General features: G+C 42.6%; 2 protein-coding genes across 2 annotated transcripts in view; both read left to right on the top strand.

The window, feature by feature from the left end:
* The window catches only part of LOC144506073 (T-box transcription factor TBX19-like), a 48,727-nt gene extending 39,345 nt beyond the window's left edge, over positions 1-9,382 (top strand). The window contains exons 8-9 of the mRNA XM_078231890.1: positions 931-1,063; positions 6,485-9,382. Coding sequence (XP_078088016.1) covers positions 931-1,063; positions 6,485-6,716 — 365 coding nt within the window. The 3' untranslated portion in view covers positions 6,717-9,382. The remainder of the gene's footprint in view (positions 1-930; positions 1,064-6,484) is intronic.
* A 5,007-nt stretch (positions 9,383-14,389) lies between these two features.
* Positions 14,390-16,427, top strand: part of chd1l (chromodomain helicase DNA binding protein 1-like) — a 120,698-nt gene continuing 118,660 nt past the window's right edge. The window contains exon 1 of the mRNA XM_078232860.1: positions 14,390-14,637. Coding sequence (XP_078088986.1) covers positions 14,538-14,637 — 100 coding nt within the window. The 5' untranslated portion in view covers positions 14,390-14,537. The remainder of the gene's footprint in view (positions 14,638-16,427) is intronic.

Raw genomic sequence — 16,427 nt, 5'->3', positions numbered from 1 at the left:
TCTGTGCCTTCTCATTCTTGATCCTTTTGAGAGCGGGGAATAGTTTCTCCCTATCTACTCTGTCCTACCCCCTCATGATTTTGAACATCTCTATCAAATCTCCTCTTAGCCTTCTTCTTTCCAAGGAAAACAATGCCAAGCTCTCCAATCTATCCTCATAACTGAAGTTTCTCATCCCGGAATCATATTTGTAAACATTTTTTGCATTCTCTGCAATGCATTCACATCCTTCCTATATTGTGGCACTCAGAACTGTACACAATGCCTCTAGGTCCAACTAGTGTCTTGTGCAAGTTCAGCATAATCTCCTTGCTCTCGCACTCTATGCCTCTACTAATAAAGCCCAGAATACTATGAGCTTTATTAACTGCTCTCTCCACCTATCCTGCCATTTTCAATTATCTATGCAACATATACACCTAGACCTCTCTGCTCCTGCACCCCTTTAAGAATTTTACCCCTTATTTTATATTGTCTCTCCATGTCCTTCCTACCAAACTGCAGCACCTCACACTTCATCTGCCACCTATCTGCCCACTCCTCCAACTTGTCTGTGTTCTTTTGAAGTTCCACACTGTCCCCTTCACAACGCTTTCAAGTAATGTAAAAATTAAAAATTACAAAACTTACATAACCCACCCTTATTACGTGTTTTCTTGTGGAAAAGTGGTATCATGTCGCATGTTATATTTAGCATGCTGTTTTTCTTTAGGAAGACATAGGAGCACTAAATGAGATAAAGCTATACTGGATTCTGAAGCACATTTCGAGAAGCCTGGAGGGGGTCCAAAGATTGACGTCCCTGACCTCTCATCTGAGAATAATTTTTATAAATGGCTGGGGATAACATCCGGGAAGAAAAGTGGATGACCTTATTTATTTCAAATACAAACTTTCTGGTTTACTGATCTATTTTATGTTTTTATCAAGTATCCATTTCAGAAAATCCCAGTAACAGCCTTCAGGCTTTACCAGGGCATGACAGCTGGCCAACCTTGCCACCTCCGCCATATGCCAACATGTTACCAGTGACTCATACAGCTGGAAGTGGATCCAATAGCAGGTGAGGCAAGTAGGTCCCACATCCAGGTAGGATTGTTGCAAGCTTTGTGGGTGGGTGGAATTTCTCTATATTTATTTAAACTTTAAATTAAATTATATTTAATAGTGTTGCTTTATTCTGGAAATTCAATTGATACGACACAGTAATTGCTTTGACAAAGGGTCATCTGGACTCGAAACATCAGCTCTTTTCTCTCCTTACAGATGCTGCCGGACCTGTTGAAATTTTCCAGTGTTTTCTCTTTTAGTTTCAGATTCCAGGATCCGCAGTAATTTGCTTTTATCCAGTAATTGTTTTGTTGGATAAAGCATCAATTCTTTCATGTAAAATAATTTAAAAGTTACAATTAAATGCAGGAGAAATCTGTCAATAGGTAACCAACTGAACTGACATTTGTTAAGTGAGATATTTGATTTTTGATTTTATTATTGTCACATGTATTAGCATGCAGTGAAAAGTATTGTTTCTTGCATGCTATACAGACAAATCATACTGTTCATAGAGAAGGAAAGGAGAGAGTGCAGAATGTAGTGTTACAGTCATAGCTAGGGAGTAGAGAAAGATCAACTTAATGCAAGGTAGCTCCAATCAAAAGTCTGATGGCAGCAGGGAAGAAGCTGTTCCTGAGTCGGTTGGTACGTGACTTCAGACTTTCATATCTTTTTCCCAATGGAAGAAGGTGGAAGAAAGAATGTCCGGGGGTGCATTGGGTCCTGGGGTTGTGTGTTCGCTGGCACAATGACAGGAGAGCATCACACTGCCTGCCTGGCACCTTTGAGAGTGCAGAACCCAGTGATCATAAGTGATTCATTGTTCATGGGCACTGGAGAATTGGGAGGCTCTGATGGGGAGCTGAGCTCAAAGCCAGTATTTAAAGGGGTGTGGGAAAACCACTCATAGAGTCATAGAGGTTTACAGCATGGAAACAGGCCCTTCGGCCCAACTTGTCCATGCTGCCACTGATGGGTGGTGGGAAAGGGGTCGCACTTCCTGACTACCCCTCTCCTACACTCCAGTCACAATCACAAAAATAACTTTTATTTGTCTATATCTGAGCAGCCTACAGTGACCCCTTGTTAGACTACATAGTACTTAGCACCATTGCTGGAGCACAGTTAACACAATGGTACCTCCAAATTGTAACTAGTAGAGGAGTCTAGGGTCACATTTGAAATTGTGGGGACTGCAGGCTGCCCAGAAGTGGGTGGCTAGCAATGGTAGCAAGAATAAGCTGTTAAATACTGTATCCCGATTATTTTTTATGTTACTGCCCACTTCGGCACGGTGGCACACTGGTTAACACTGCTGCCTGACAGCGCTAGGGATCCAGGTTCAATACCGGCCTTGGATGACTATGTGTGGAGTTTGCACATTCTCCCCGTGCCTACGTGAGTTTCCTCTGGGTTCTCCGATTTCCTCCCACAATCCAAAGATGTGCAGGTTAGGTGGATTGGCCATGCTAAATTGCCCCTGAGTGTCCCACGATGTGTAGGTTAGGGGGATTAGCGAAGTAAATACGTGGGGTTATGGGGAGAAGCCTGGGTAAAATGCTCTTTTGGAGAATCAGTGCAGACTCGTTGGACTGAATGGCTTCTTTTTGCACTGTAGGAATTCTATTATTCCACCAGTTGTTCCTGCTGATTAAAATTAGAGCCAGATGATTTCACAGTTAAACCAAGATGAATGATGCTTAAAATTTGATGTCTTGACACAATTTTGATTTTCTTTGGCTACCAGTTCCTGCATTATTAGGAAAAACATTATTTCAGTATAAAAAGTCTCAAATCCAATTATAAATTTTACTTTAAAATCTGTCCCAATAATATGCCACCAATACATGTGTGGCATATTAAAACTGATTTTGAGGTAAGTGGTGAACTTGTGCTTGCCCACAGACTTACTTTTATTATTCATTCATGGGACATGAGCATCGCTGGCTGGCCAGCATTTATTGCCCATCCCTAGTTGCCTGAGGGCAGCTGAGAGTCAACCACATTGCTGTGGCGTTGGAGTCACATGTGGGCCAGACCAGGTAAGGACAGTAAATTTCCTTCCCTAAAGGACATTAGTGAACTAGATGGATTTTTCCAACAGCCGGCAATGATTTCACAGTCATCAGTAGATTCTTAATTCCAGATATTTTTTATTGAATTCAAATTCCAACAGCTGCCATGGTGGGATTTGAACCCTGGTCCCCAGAACATTAACTGAGTTTCTGGATTAATAGTCTAGTTATAAGTAACTATCGCCTCCCCATGGGATACTATGGGATTTTGCCCTGGAACCTGCTGTTGTTAGAAATCCAAAACCACGTAGTACCCTCGACCAGGGTCAGTGGACCTGTGTGAACAGCTTAAGTGTCACAGTGGTTAACACTGCTGCTTCAGAGCCAGGGATCCAGGTTCGATTCCCAGCTTGGGTCACTGTCTGTGCGGAGTCTGTATGTTCTTCTTGTGTCTGTGTGGGTTTCCTCCGGGTGCTCTGGTTTTCTCCTACTGTCCAAAGGACATGCTGGTTAGGTGCATTCTCCCTCAGTGTATCCAAACAGGCACTAGAGTGTAGCGATTAGGGGATTTTCACAGTAGTGTTTGCAGTGTTAATGTAAGCCTAATTGTGACATCAATAAATAAATTTAAACTATCATATATTTCCTTAACTAACGAGATTGAAGAATCATTCCTGGAATACACATAATCTGAATCAGGAAGTGTAAATTAGATTACTTAATTCAACATATAACCATATATAGAAAATGAAATGGAGACTAAGGCAGATGTCATTAAGAGAGAGGAAGATCTGTGTTAAATAGCAAGATTTAAAAAAAAATTAACTTTCTTAAAACCAACAATGATAATTAACATCTGAAGGAATGAGACTCCACACTTTAAAAGCTAAGGTTCAGTTACAAAAAAATCACTTGCACTTAAGAACATAAGAACATAAGAAATAGGAGCAGGAGTAGGCCATCTAGCCCCTCGAGCCTGCCCCGCCATTCAATAAGATCATGGCTGATCTGACGTGGATCAGTACCACTTACCCGCCTGATCCCCATAACCCTTAATTCCCTTACCGATCAGGAATCCATCCATCCGCGCTTTAAACATATTCAGCGAGGTAGCCTCCACCACCTCAGTGGGCAGAGAATTCCAGAGATTCACCACCCTCTGGGAGAAGAAGTTCCTCCTCAACTCTGTCTTAAACCGACCCCCCTTTATTTTGAGGCTGTGTCCTCTAGTTTTAACTTCCTTACTAAGTGGAAAGAATCTCTCCGCCTCCACCCTATCCAGCCCCCGCATTATCTTATAAGTCTCCATAAGATCCCCCCTCATCCTTCTAAACTCCAACGAGTACAAACCCAATCTCCTCAGCCTCTCCTCATAATCCAAACCCCTCATCTCCGGTATCAACCTGGTGAACCTTCTCTGCACTCCCTCCAATGCCAATATATCCTTCCTCATATAAGGGGACCAATACTGCACACAGTATTCCAGCTGCGGCCTCACCAATGCCCTGTACAGGTGCATCAAGACATCCCTGCTTTTATATTCTATTGAATAAACAAAGCTCAACATTATTTAATGGGTAAACACAATAACCTCACTATATCCCATGTATTTGAATGCCCAGCCTCCCAGTAAGGTACTGAGCTTCTGGAGGAGCAGAACAACTTGAACAGCAACATTCTGATTTTGATGCTTATTTGTCAATGGATGGAATTTGCTCTCTGATTTATTAATAATCTCACCATTATTTTACTGAAAATTCCAGGCAATGATAACTTAGAAATTTATTCTGTGAAATAGATCTTGTAATTAAAATCAGCTAAAAAGATTAACTGAAAACAGCATTGCACAATGATTATGGATTGTCATTGCAACATGTACAGCTCATCAGAACAGAGACAGAGGGGTAATTTTCCATACGCTTGTCTTCTATCTTCTGTTGTAATCTGTATAATTCACACTCGGTCATTGTGTGTTTTTTATTCAATCATGCGATGTGGGCATCGCATTTGTTGCCCATTCCTAATGGCCTTTGATCTGAGCTAGGCCATTTCAGAGGAAATTTAGCAACAATACCACTACACCACCACTTCCCCCAAACAAATCATAGAAATCATAGAAACCCTAGAGCACAGAAAGAGGCCATTCGGCCCATCGAGTCTGCACCGACCACAATCCCACCCAGGGCCTACCCCCATATATTTTACCCACTAATCCCTTTAACCTACGCATTTCAACCTAACCCACACATCTTTGGATTGTGATTGTGGATTGTGGGATTGTGGGAGGAAACCGGAGCACCCGGAGGAAACCCACGCAGACACGAGGAGAATGTGCAAACTCCACACAGACAGTGACCCAAGCCGGGAATCGAACCCAGGTCTCTGGAGCTGTGAAGCAGCAGTGCTAACCACTGTGCTACCGTGCCGCAAAGTTAATTTGTGATGAGTAATTTAGAAAATGAGTTCTTAGAAGATGGCAGAATTGCTGGATTTCTATGATATTGCAGCTATTAACATGATGCATTCCTGGACTCCCCAATTTTCTCTTACCCCAGCATATTCAGGCATGATTCCTCATCAATGTCTCTGTATGCAATTTCCATTCAGTCATTTGTTTGAGTGATTAGTGTCCTTTGGAAAACTTTTGAAAAGTGATTGCTGCTTGCAGATGGCCAGAGTTAAGGACTGATTGATGTAGGAATTCAGTTTAGTTTAAAGTTTATTTATTAGTGTCACAAGTAGGCTTACATTAACACTGCAATGAAGTTACTGTGAAAATCCCCTAGCCGCCACACTCCGGCGCCTGTTCGGGTACACCGAGGGAGAATTTAGCATGGCAAATACACCCAACCAGTACGTCTTTCAAAGGAAACTGGAGCATCCGGGGGAAACACACGCAGTCACTGGGAGAATGTGCAGACTCCGCTCAGGTAGTGACCCAAGCCAGGAATCAAACTTGAGTCCCTGGCGCTGTGAGGCAGCAGTGCTAACCACTGTGCCACAATGCTGCCCACAAGCATTTATTAATGAATTGGAGAGTGGGCTATTAACATTAATAACATTCCTCTATCTCATTGGACAGCTGACTGTTCCACTACTGCTGGAAATGACATGTCTGAATCTGCATTATAATTATCCCAAACTTTATTTTGCAACTATATATTTGTTTACAATGATTGTTTCCTACTGTACAACAGCACCTACACATCCAAAGTACTTTGTTGGCTGCAAAGCACTTTGGGAAATCCTGTGCCCATGAAAGATGTTATATAAATGCAAATCTTTCTTTAATCAATATAAAAGAGCCTTGGAAATATTAACATAACCTTAGACTGCCACAATTCCTAAATGAGATATGGCACAATCTCTTCAGTTTTTTTGTTGCAATGAACATTTATTTGTATTTTTATTTTTAGCCACTATACATGCCACTGGACAGTTGGTAATGGTTCTGTTCCCCCCACCAACCCACTGAGCTCAGCTGCTGGAAGTCCTCAAAGTCCATTTATTCGAGGAAGCCTGAGTTTGCCGACAGCCCCTCCGTCCTTGGCCACTGTGACGAATTCAAGTGAAACAGCCATGAATGAATCTCCACTAGCTAGACTTGCGGCATCTTCATGGAGTTCCGCTTCACCCTCCTCATTCTAATGGTGCAGTGCACTTCACATTTGATTGATTGTAACCATCTATTTCAGAAACATTGGGAATTAAAACATTTTCTACTGTTGTATACATTTATTTAGTTTTGCTTTCAAATATTTCCACTGTCGATTACAGGGAAGAATAGTTTCTAAGAGAATAAATGGTGCACTGGGGTTAGACATGTACAATTGATTGAAAATCTCCATCAGCTGCTATAATAAGGCTTCAGAGGCAGAAATCCCTTCACCAAAATCCCTTTATTTACAAACTCTAACCGCAGTACACAGAGTGCTAGCAGTTAGTCTACCTCCGGAGGTGGCAGAGGAACTGACACTCCTGGTTAAGTACAAGGCAAAAACTCCCTGATTGGCCCATCAATTGGACCCTTAATCAGGGATATCTTTTTGTGGGATCATTAATCAGGGAACTCTTTTTCCTCAACCAAATAAATGAAACCAAATTAACTTAGGGAAAACTCAAAAGGGGCTGCTCCCTAAAAGGGGAACCGCCTGAAACAAAAAACAAAGCGGAATGGAAACTTAAAACATCAAATTAAAATGTGATTAAAGAGGGATCCTTAATCAGGGAGTTCATACTCCAATACGCCAACCTCAATGGCCTGATTGAAGTCATTACAGCTGCTTTGAATCCTAACCAGTAGATTGAATAATCATATTCAGTTTCTAGTGAATTTAAGATTAAAGCGTGAGATTAAATGTAATTTGATCGTGATTTTAAAATATAATTCAGACAAGCTATAGTGATTGTTTGACTGGTCCAATGCATTCCTAGCTGGCCTCCCAAATTCAAACCTACGGAAATTTGAAATAATACAAAACTCTATACCTGTGCCCTAACTCTCACTGAAATGCACTTATCCCCGTGCTGACTATATTGGCTTCTGTTTAAGGAATGTCTCAATTTTATCATTTTCATCCTTGTTTTCAAATGCCTTCACAACGATCAATGCTCCCCAACTCTGTAATCCCTTTCAGGCCCCCAACCCTCTGAGATATCTGCATTCCTCCAAGTCTGACCCCCTTGAGCCTCTCCCATTTTAATTACTCCAATGTCGGAGCTGTGCCTTCAGCTGCCAAGGGACTAAGCTCTGGAATTTCCTACCTAAATTTCTCTGCCTCTTTTTTTATTCCTCCTTTCAGGCGTTCCTTAAAACTTACCTCATTGATGTATGTCATTTGGTGTCAAATTTTGCTTGACGCTGCTTGAAACTCAATAAAAACAAGTTATTGTTGATGTGGAGGGTGAAGATAATGTGGTATGGTTACTGTCAAATTCTTTTTGCATTGCAGCTAACATGCAAGCACAAAATTTGAGGGTGCTTAATATTTTAAAGCTGTAAATAAAAAGCAGGATCAATTTTCAGTATGAGTGTGTTTCCTCTTAAGCCCATTATGTATTAAAGCAGATACTGTGCTGGGGTTCCCCTAGGTGGTGCTATTTTCTTTCACCACAATTTGCCCAAATAACCTTAGCCAACATGAATGATCAAGCATTTCAAGCTTAGATTATGCTCGGGACAAATAGAGTTTCTGAAACCTTTCGTAATGGAAACAGTCCTTGTTCATAAAATGGGCCACCCACCCTGCCACCTTATTCTTTCATACACCATCTCCACCCACCCCCCCCTTCACCCCACCCCACCATACCATATCGAGTTAATTGGCATGTATATTTTTTCCAATTATGTCCATCTGTGGGCCTGCGAGGAAGCTCTTAAAATTGAAGCTTTATTTATATTTTAGCAAGGATGCTAATTAGCATAGAATTATTACAGGACCGAAAGAGGCCATTCAGCCCATCATGTCCACCAATGTGCCAATTTCCCGCCTGTCAATTTCCTCTTTGGATAATGATCCAATTTGCTTTTGGAAGCCACGATTGAATCAGTCTCCACTACAGTTATCTTTTAAAAGCTTTGAAATGTTTATTTTACTAAAACCCTTGTACACAAATTAAATTAGTAAGTGGATCTGTGTAATTTTCTTTGTAAATAACTGCAAATGGCTTTAATCAGGTCACCCAAGGGTGGTCAGACTTGACACTCTGATTAAAATGCTTGCTTATTTGTTATAGACCACTTTCACCTCCATGAATAAAACTGGACCAGATTGCCACTTTATATCAATAAATATTTCTTTTCGCAAGGAAACAAATAAAACTAATATTTTAAAACACAACCCTATTGCACAGATTCATGGATGATCTTAGAATGGATATGTAAATGAATTTGACTGGCAACAGGAGCAAAAAATTCTAAATTCAGAAAATTGGTGCAGGTTTCACGCACAGTGTGAATTCAGTCCCACTAAATGAGAGAATGCACTTGGATTTGTAAGATGTGCGTTTGAAAAAGTACCATGACAATATCTAATCTATTGGCCCCCTTCAATATTGGAAATAATGTAATACCTTGTAATTCTCTGGGAGAATGATTTTGCTCAGCTCAGCTCCAGTTTATATGAATATTTGATACTCTATAATATCTGTTTAAAAGTACTTGTATATAATGTTATTATAAAGTAGATCAAAGCCTTGGTATTAACCACATTTGTCTGTTACAATTTAATTTTCTCATAACTGTTTTCTTAATTAATTCACTTTGTTGTACTGTCATCAAGCAGTTCTCCTATAATTAAACTGAATTTTGCAGCATTATGTAATTAAGGATCAATGATTACTCCATTGCCTGCAATCTTGGGCTACATTGTATCTGACCTTCAGATTGGTGAAACTAGCAAGAAAGATTGAGCAGCAATAACTATTTACAAGTGGATAGAAGGATGCAGTGAAAAAACATTTTGATACCAATCAGCCGAAGGGGAGGCTAGTGGTATTATTGCTAGACTATTAATTCAGAAACTCAGCTAATGTTCTGGGGACTCGGGTTCGAATCCCGCCATGGTTGATGGTGGAATTTGAATTCAATAGAAAAATGTCTGGAATTAAAAGCCTAATGATGACCATGAAACCATTGTCAATTGTCGGAAAAACCCAGCTGGTTCACTAGTGTCCTGTAGGGAAGGAAATCTGCTTTCTTATGTGGTCTGACCTATATGTGACTCCAGAGCCACAGCAACGTGGTTGACTCTTGACTGCTTCTCTGAAATGGCTTAGCGAGCCACTCGGTTCAAGGACAACTAGGAATGGGTAACAAATCTGGCCCAACCAGCGATGCTCAGGTTCCACGAACGAATAAAAAAAATGAAAGGATATGATAAGCTAACTAGCCTTCATTAGAAAGAATTCAGAAAATATTAAATTATTTTGGAAAATGGTACTGAGTGTGCTGGTTATAGCTAAGTCAAATTTGGCTTCTTGTATCTATGCAACACAAGTAATCCCCCTCAAGTAGGGTATGAAAAAAACAAGCCTTCATTGTGTTCATGCAGTAAAAATCTGGAACACTGTAAATGGTGTTCATGGTTTTAAAAGTGAGCATTCGGTTCTTTTGAATTCACGTTCACAAACACCACAATACAAATCACAAATGCAAAATATACAAATATATACAGCACTACTAATATATACAACACTACAAATTGAGATGGTGCTTTACAGGATTCAAAAGATTCAGTCGGCGGGAAATTGGACCTTGTGCACACGGGCCGGCACACAGATTGGCTAACCTCACCATACGAGGAACATGCTTTTCTGTGATTTTCTGGCACTTCTGAGTGCTTCAGCTTGAGGTAAATTGGGTGGAGAATTTTCCCGAGCAACATTGTAGCACTATGGAGTAAGGCAGAGATGGAGGTGAACTACCAGAATAGGAGAGTGGAAATAGTGACGGATTTTTGTGTGCAGTTTTGGTGTCCTTATCTGAGGAAGGTTGTCCTTGCTCTAAGAGGGAATGCAGTGAAGGTTTACCAGGCTGATTCCTGGGATGGCAGGTCTGTCATATGAGGACAGACTAACTCAGTTAGTTAGGATTGCTTCATTCGAGTTTAGAAGAATGAGAGGCAGTCTCATAGAAACTTTTAAAATTCTAACAGAATTAGACATGGTAGATTCAAAAGAATGTTCCCAATGGTGGGTGACTCCAGTACTAGACATCATTGTTTGAGTTGAGATGAGGAGAAATGTCTTCATCCAGAGAGTGCCGAATGTGTGGAATTCACTACCATAGAAAGTAGTTGAGGCCAAAACATTGTGTGATTTCAAGAAAGAATTAGATACAGCTCTTGGGGTTAAAGGGATCAAGGTTTCTGGGGGTCAAGGTGGGATCAGGATATTGAATTTGATGATCAGCCATGATCAAAATGGATGGCAGAGCAGGCTCAAAGGGTCGAATGGTCTGCTGCTGCTTCTATTTTCTACATTTCTATGACCAGAGATCAAACTATGTGACACTAAACAGCAGATTCCGTAACGCAGTTTAGGAAGCAAAGACCTGCGGAAAGCACTGACTGGGGAAACAATCACGTATCTGTCACCATCAAAATAACGTGAAGATGCTGGCGTTGGACTGGGGTGGGCACAGTAAGAAGTCTCACAACACCCAGTTAAAGTCCAAAAGGTTTATTTGGAATCACGAGATTTTGGAGCTCTGCTCCTTCCTCAGGTAAGTGGGGTCTCCCCACTTACTACCCACTCACCTGATGAAGGAGCAGCGCTCTGAAAGCTCGTGATTCCAAATAAACCTGTTGGACTTTAACCAGGTGTTGTGAGACTTCTTACTGTGACCATCAAAATAAAGTTGAGGAAATTGAAAAAAAGTGACATTAAAGAGACTGGTTTACGAACTTTTCGAATAGCTTGAGGACGAAGGAAGACATTAAAGGTGGGAAATGTTCAAAGCATCATTGTTAGATAGTGAAATAAAGATTGGTATACACATGGGACAAAGATGGACATCGAAATGGCTGTGTTTAATTTTTTGTATTGTTTTAAATTTCATGCATCTTTTCTCATGGAATGTGTGAATGATTCTCTAGCCTTCAAAAATAACTTGAATAGTAAAGTTTATTTATCAGTCATAAGAAAGGCTGACATTAACATTGAAATGAAGTTACTGTGAAATTCCCCTTGTCGCCACAGTCCGGTGCCTGTTCAGGGTCAATGCACCTAACCAGCCCGAGAGATCGTTTAGATGTTGTTATGATTTGGTGCACCATAAACACTCAGCTTTAGGTCAATCAGCAAGGGTTTTTTGCAAGAACCTAAGAAATAGGAGCAGAAGACAATGCATTGAACCTGCCCCACGATTCAATGGCTGATCTTGGGCTTCAACTCCATTTTCCTGCCCCCTCCCCATATCCTGCTATTCCCTGAGAGGCCAAAAATCTCAACTTTATTTTGATTGCACAATCTACGGGTACCTGGTTGTTTCTACAGTCAGTGAGCAGGTAGGCGTTTGATAAGGTTCACCATGGTAGGCTTCTGCAGAAAATGCAGATGTATGGGATTGGGGGTGATCTAGGAAATTGGATCAGGAATTGGCTAGCGGATAGGAAACAGAGGGTGGTGGTTGATAGTAAATATTCATCATGGAGTGCGGTTACAAGTGGTGTACCTCAGGGATCTGTTTTGGGGCCACTGCTGTTTGTAATATTTATTAATGATCTGGATGAGGGTATAGTTGGGTGGATTAGCAAATTTGCTGATGACACCAAAGTCGGTGGTGTGGTAGACAGTGAGGAAGGGTGTCGTAGTCTGCAGGAAGACTTAGACAGGTTGCAAAGTTGGGCCGAGAGGTGGCGGATGGAGTTTAATGCGGAGAAGTGTGAGGTAATTCACTTTGGTAGGAATAACAGTTGTGTTGAGTATAGGGCTAACGGGAGGACTTTGAATAGTGTGGAGGAGCAGAGGGATCTAGGTGTATGTGTGCATAGATCCCTGAAAGTTGGGAATCAAGTAGATAAGGTTGTTAAGAAGGCATATGGTGTCTTGGCGTTTATTGGTAGGGGGATTGAATTTAGGAGTCGTAGCGTTATGTTGCAACTGTACACAACTCTGGTGCGGCCGCACTTGGAGTACTGTGTGCAGTTCTGGTCCCCACATTACAGGAAGGATGTGGAGGCTTTGGAGAGGGTGCAGAGGAGGTTTACCAGGATGTTGCCTGGTATGGAGGGGAGATCCTATGAGGAGAGGCTGAGGGATTTGGGATTGTTTTCGCTGGAAAGGCGGCGGCTAAGAGGGGATCTTATTGAAACATATAAGATGATTAGAGGTTTAGATAGGGTGGATAGTGATAGCCTTTTTCCTCTGATGGAGAAATCCAGCACGAGGGGGCATGGCTTTAAATTGAGGGGGGGTAGTTATAGAACCGATGTCAGGGGTAGGTTCTTTACCCAGAGGGTGGTGAGGGATTGGAATGCCCTGCCAGCATCAGTAGTAAATGCGCCTAGTTTGGGGGCGTTTAAGAGATCCGTAGATAGGTTCATGGACGAAAAGAAATTGGTTTAGGTTGGAGGGTCACAGTTTTTTTTTTAACTGGTCGGTGCAACATCGTGGGCCGAAGGGCCTGTTCTGCGCTGTTATGTTCTATGTTCTAGGTCTTTGCTTTGTGAACTGTGTTTCAGAATCTGCTGTTTACTGTTACATAATGTGGAGATGCCGGCGTTGGACAGGGGTAAGCACAGTAAGAAGTCTCACAACACCAGGTTAAAGTCCAACAGGTTTATTTGGCAGCACTAGCTTTCGGAGCCCCAAACCCCTGACTCACCTGGAGAAGGGGCTTGGGGCTCCAAAAGCTAGTGCTGCCAAATAAACCTGTTGGACTTTAGCCTGATGTTGTGAGACTTCTGTTACATAGGCAGCGTTAAATATATTCAACAATGATGCATCCACAAGCCTCAGAGTGGAGGATTCCAAAGATTCAGAACCCTTATAGTGAAGAAATTTCTCCTCCTCTCAGTCCTAAATAATTGACCCCTTAATCCTGAGACTGTGCTCCTGTGAGTTACTTATTCAGGAGCTGGTGCTGTTATGATGTGCTGCACCAATTCTGTGGTTTCTTATGACTTTTGAAAATCCAGGTCCTCCTTAACTATCCACCTAGTACATCTTCAAAATACTCCATCAAATTTATCAATCCCCACTTCCTTCACAACAGAAGCTGCTGCACCCACTTCCTACATCAATAGGAGCTCCGCCCACTCCCCCGACCCCTCTCAGCGGAGGCTCCGCCCACTCCCGTGACGTCAATAGAGGCCTCGTGCGCTGCTTGTCACAGCCGAGGCTCCGCCCACTCGCCTCCGCCCGTCACAGCGGAATACCCGCCCATCAATCGTCACAGCGGAGGCTCCGCCCGCTCCTGGTCACAGACAAGCCAACGCCCACCTCCCGTCACAGCGGAGGCTCCGCCCGCTCCTGGTCACAAGAAGCCCCTTCCTCCTCGCTGTGACAGCCGAGGCTCCGCCCACTCGCCTCTTCCCGTCACAGCGGAATACCCGCCCACCTCCCGTCACAGCGGAGGCTCCGCCCACTCTGGTCACAGAAGAAGCTCCACCCACCTCCCGTCACAGCGGAGGCTCCGCCCACTCCAATCACAGAAGAAGCCACGCCAACGTCCCGTCACAACGGAGGCTCCGCCCACTCCAGTCACAGAAGCCACGCCCACCTCCCGTCACAGCAGAGGCTCCGCCCACTCCTGTCAGATCACGAGCCGGGCTCCGCCCACTCCTGTCAGATCACGAGCCGGGCTCCGCCCACTCCTCTCCGCTCCTGTTTTCTTTACAGTGAGGGAGGCCATTCCTGTCCCGCTTGGTGCATTCTTTAGTTTTGGAGGACTTCAAGCCGCCGCCAGCAGCCTCCAGACCCTTTCCTTCCCCCGGCGCTCACACACACACACGGCAAGAATTAGAGATGTCTCAGTTTGTACAAAACCTTCGCAACTTACTGAGCCGCCAGCCGGGAGAGTTTGAGCGGGTTGAGGAGGAGGATGTTAGGAGGTGGGGTCTGACAGGTCAGTGTTGTTTTAGCGCATTAAGCTGGCTCCCGGCTCTGGGGCAGGATCGAGGACTCTCCATTCGCCACAGGCCTCACCTGGTTAACCCATCTCCAGGAAGCCCCCAACTGCTTTAATCCCCCCTCTCACACAACCTGGCCTCCTTTAGACTCGCTCAACCATTGCTGTTGATACCCTCAACAATAAGTTTGTCTCTTTGTGACTATTTCTGGACAGTTCTGACGGTTTGTCAGTCACACTAAACTATTCACATTAACCACACTCTGTAGGGCGGAAGGGAAATTTGGATCCAAACAGCCGATTGGTCCATGGGAGGGACCCAGTGCCTCCAATCAGACTCTAGTTCCCATCGGCACAGGCCAATGTGAAGAGGGAATGGGATCTTGTCATTGTTTATGATCACAGTCAGCAGCTTATTCAGAATAACTTGGAGTAAGTTATGACCTGGGTTGTCTTTGCGCGTTTCACAAACTTCGTGATAGCAGGAAGAGTTAAGGATATGGCTTTGGTACAACATTACAGCATTTTTATCTCTGTGACCTGTTAATACCAATGTTCTAAATAGGCTCAATCTCAACCGTTCAACTGAAGTAACCTCAACGCTTTTTGTCCAAATTACTTTTCCTATTTGGCCTCTTGTGCATGAACACACCTTCCTTTCCTGAGTTTACTTTCAGGGTGGGACCTGATCCCAACTCTGTAAATGACTGTGCCAAGACTGTATGCATGCATTGTAGGTGGCTGGCATTTTTGATTCCCTCCTTCACCATCCCCTCTCCATGAGCAGATCTGGAACATGCCTACTCTACTTTGTATTAAAACCTATATTTACTTTGTTTCTGTTTGGTTTAGTGGATTGACGTCCCTAACTATTCATCATTGTACTTATTTTACATTTTGATTAACCTTACTGAGCATCAAGATAATGAATGTTGGCTGTAGACCGTTATGTTTTCTGATTCCCATAACTTAGGAATAGTCACATCTTAGATTCTAAAGCCTGTGAGATTGATGGGCTTTTTAAATTCTTTCATGGGATGTGGGCATCCGTGACGAGGCCTATTATGTCCCGAACACAATGTTACTTGGCCCATGACGGCAATGGAGCATTAAAATCTGGCACCAAAGAATATCTATTCATATAATAATTAGTTCCTAGCCCTTTCTGACTAATACAACATGGTAGAACATGTTCTTCAATATGCACCCATTGCCAGCATCAAATGTTTTCAAATCAGTTGCAGAGTATAGCTGACAGAAATGAGAGGTTTTAGCTGCAAGGAGAGGAAAGATAAATCGGGCTCTTTCATTGGAACAGGTTGACCAGAGGTGGGGGGAATGTTTGATAGAGGTATTTAATATGATAATTTTTGAGGTAAATCAGGAGAAATTATTTCTCATGATTGGTAAAATGTGGGCACAAATTCAAGAACATTACCATAAGAATAAAAGAAGAGATCAAGAGATTTTTTAATGTGGGGCCTTTGAGACCTGAAATGTTGTTTCAGAAAAAAATAGAATCCGAATCCCCTTTAAAATGAAATGGGTCAGTAATTTGAAACAGTGAGAAATGAAAAGGACGGGGGAATTGGCTGTCACTAGCTAACTCATTTAGAACACTGGCACAAGTTCCTGTGCATGCTAACGTATATTGGTTCTTTGTTCAGCAATGCCTCAGCTTTAAAATTATAATTAATTATAACCTATTTCTTTGATCCAGTCTTTGACCATATATCCTAACATACCTTTATGTGGCTCGGTGTCAGATTTTGGTTGTTAACACACCT

Source organism: Mustelus asterias, chromosome 17, assembly GCF_964213995.1.
Source record: "Mustelus asterias chromosome 17, sMusAst1.hap1.1, whole genome shotgun sequence".
In the NCBI taxonomy this organism is placed as follows: Eukaryota; Metazoa; Chordata; class Chondrichthyes; order Carcharhiniformes; family Triakidae; genus Mustelus; species Mustelus asterias.
This window is presented reverse-complemented; position numbering and strand designations above follow the sequence as displayed.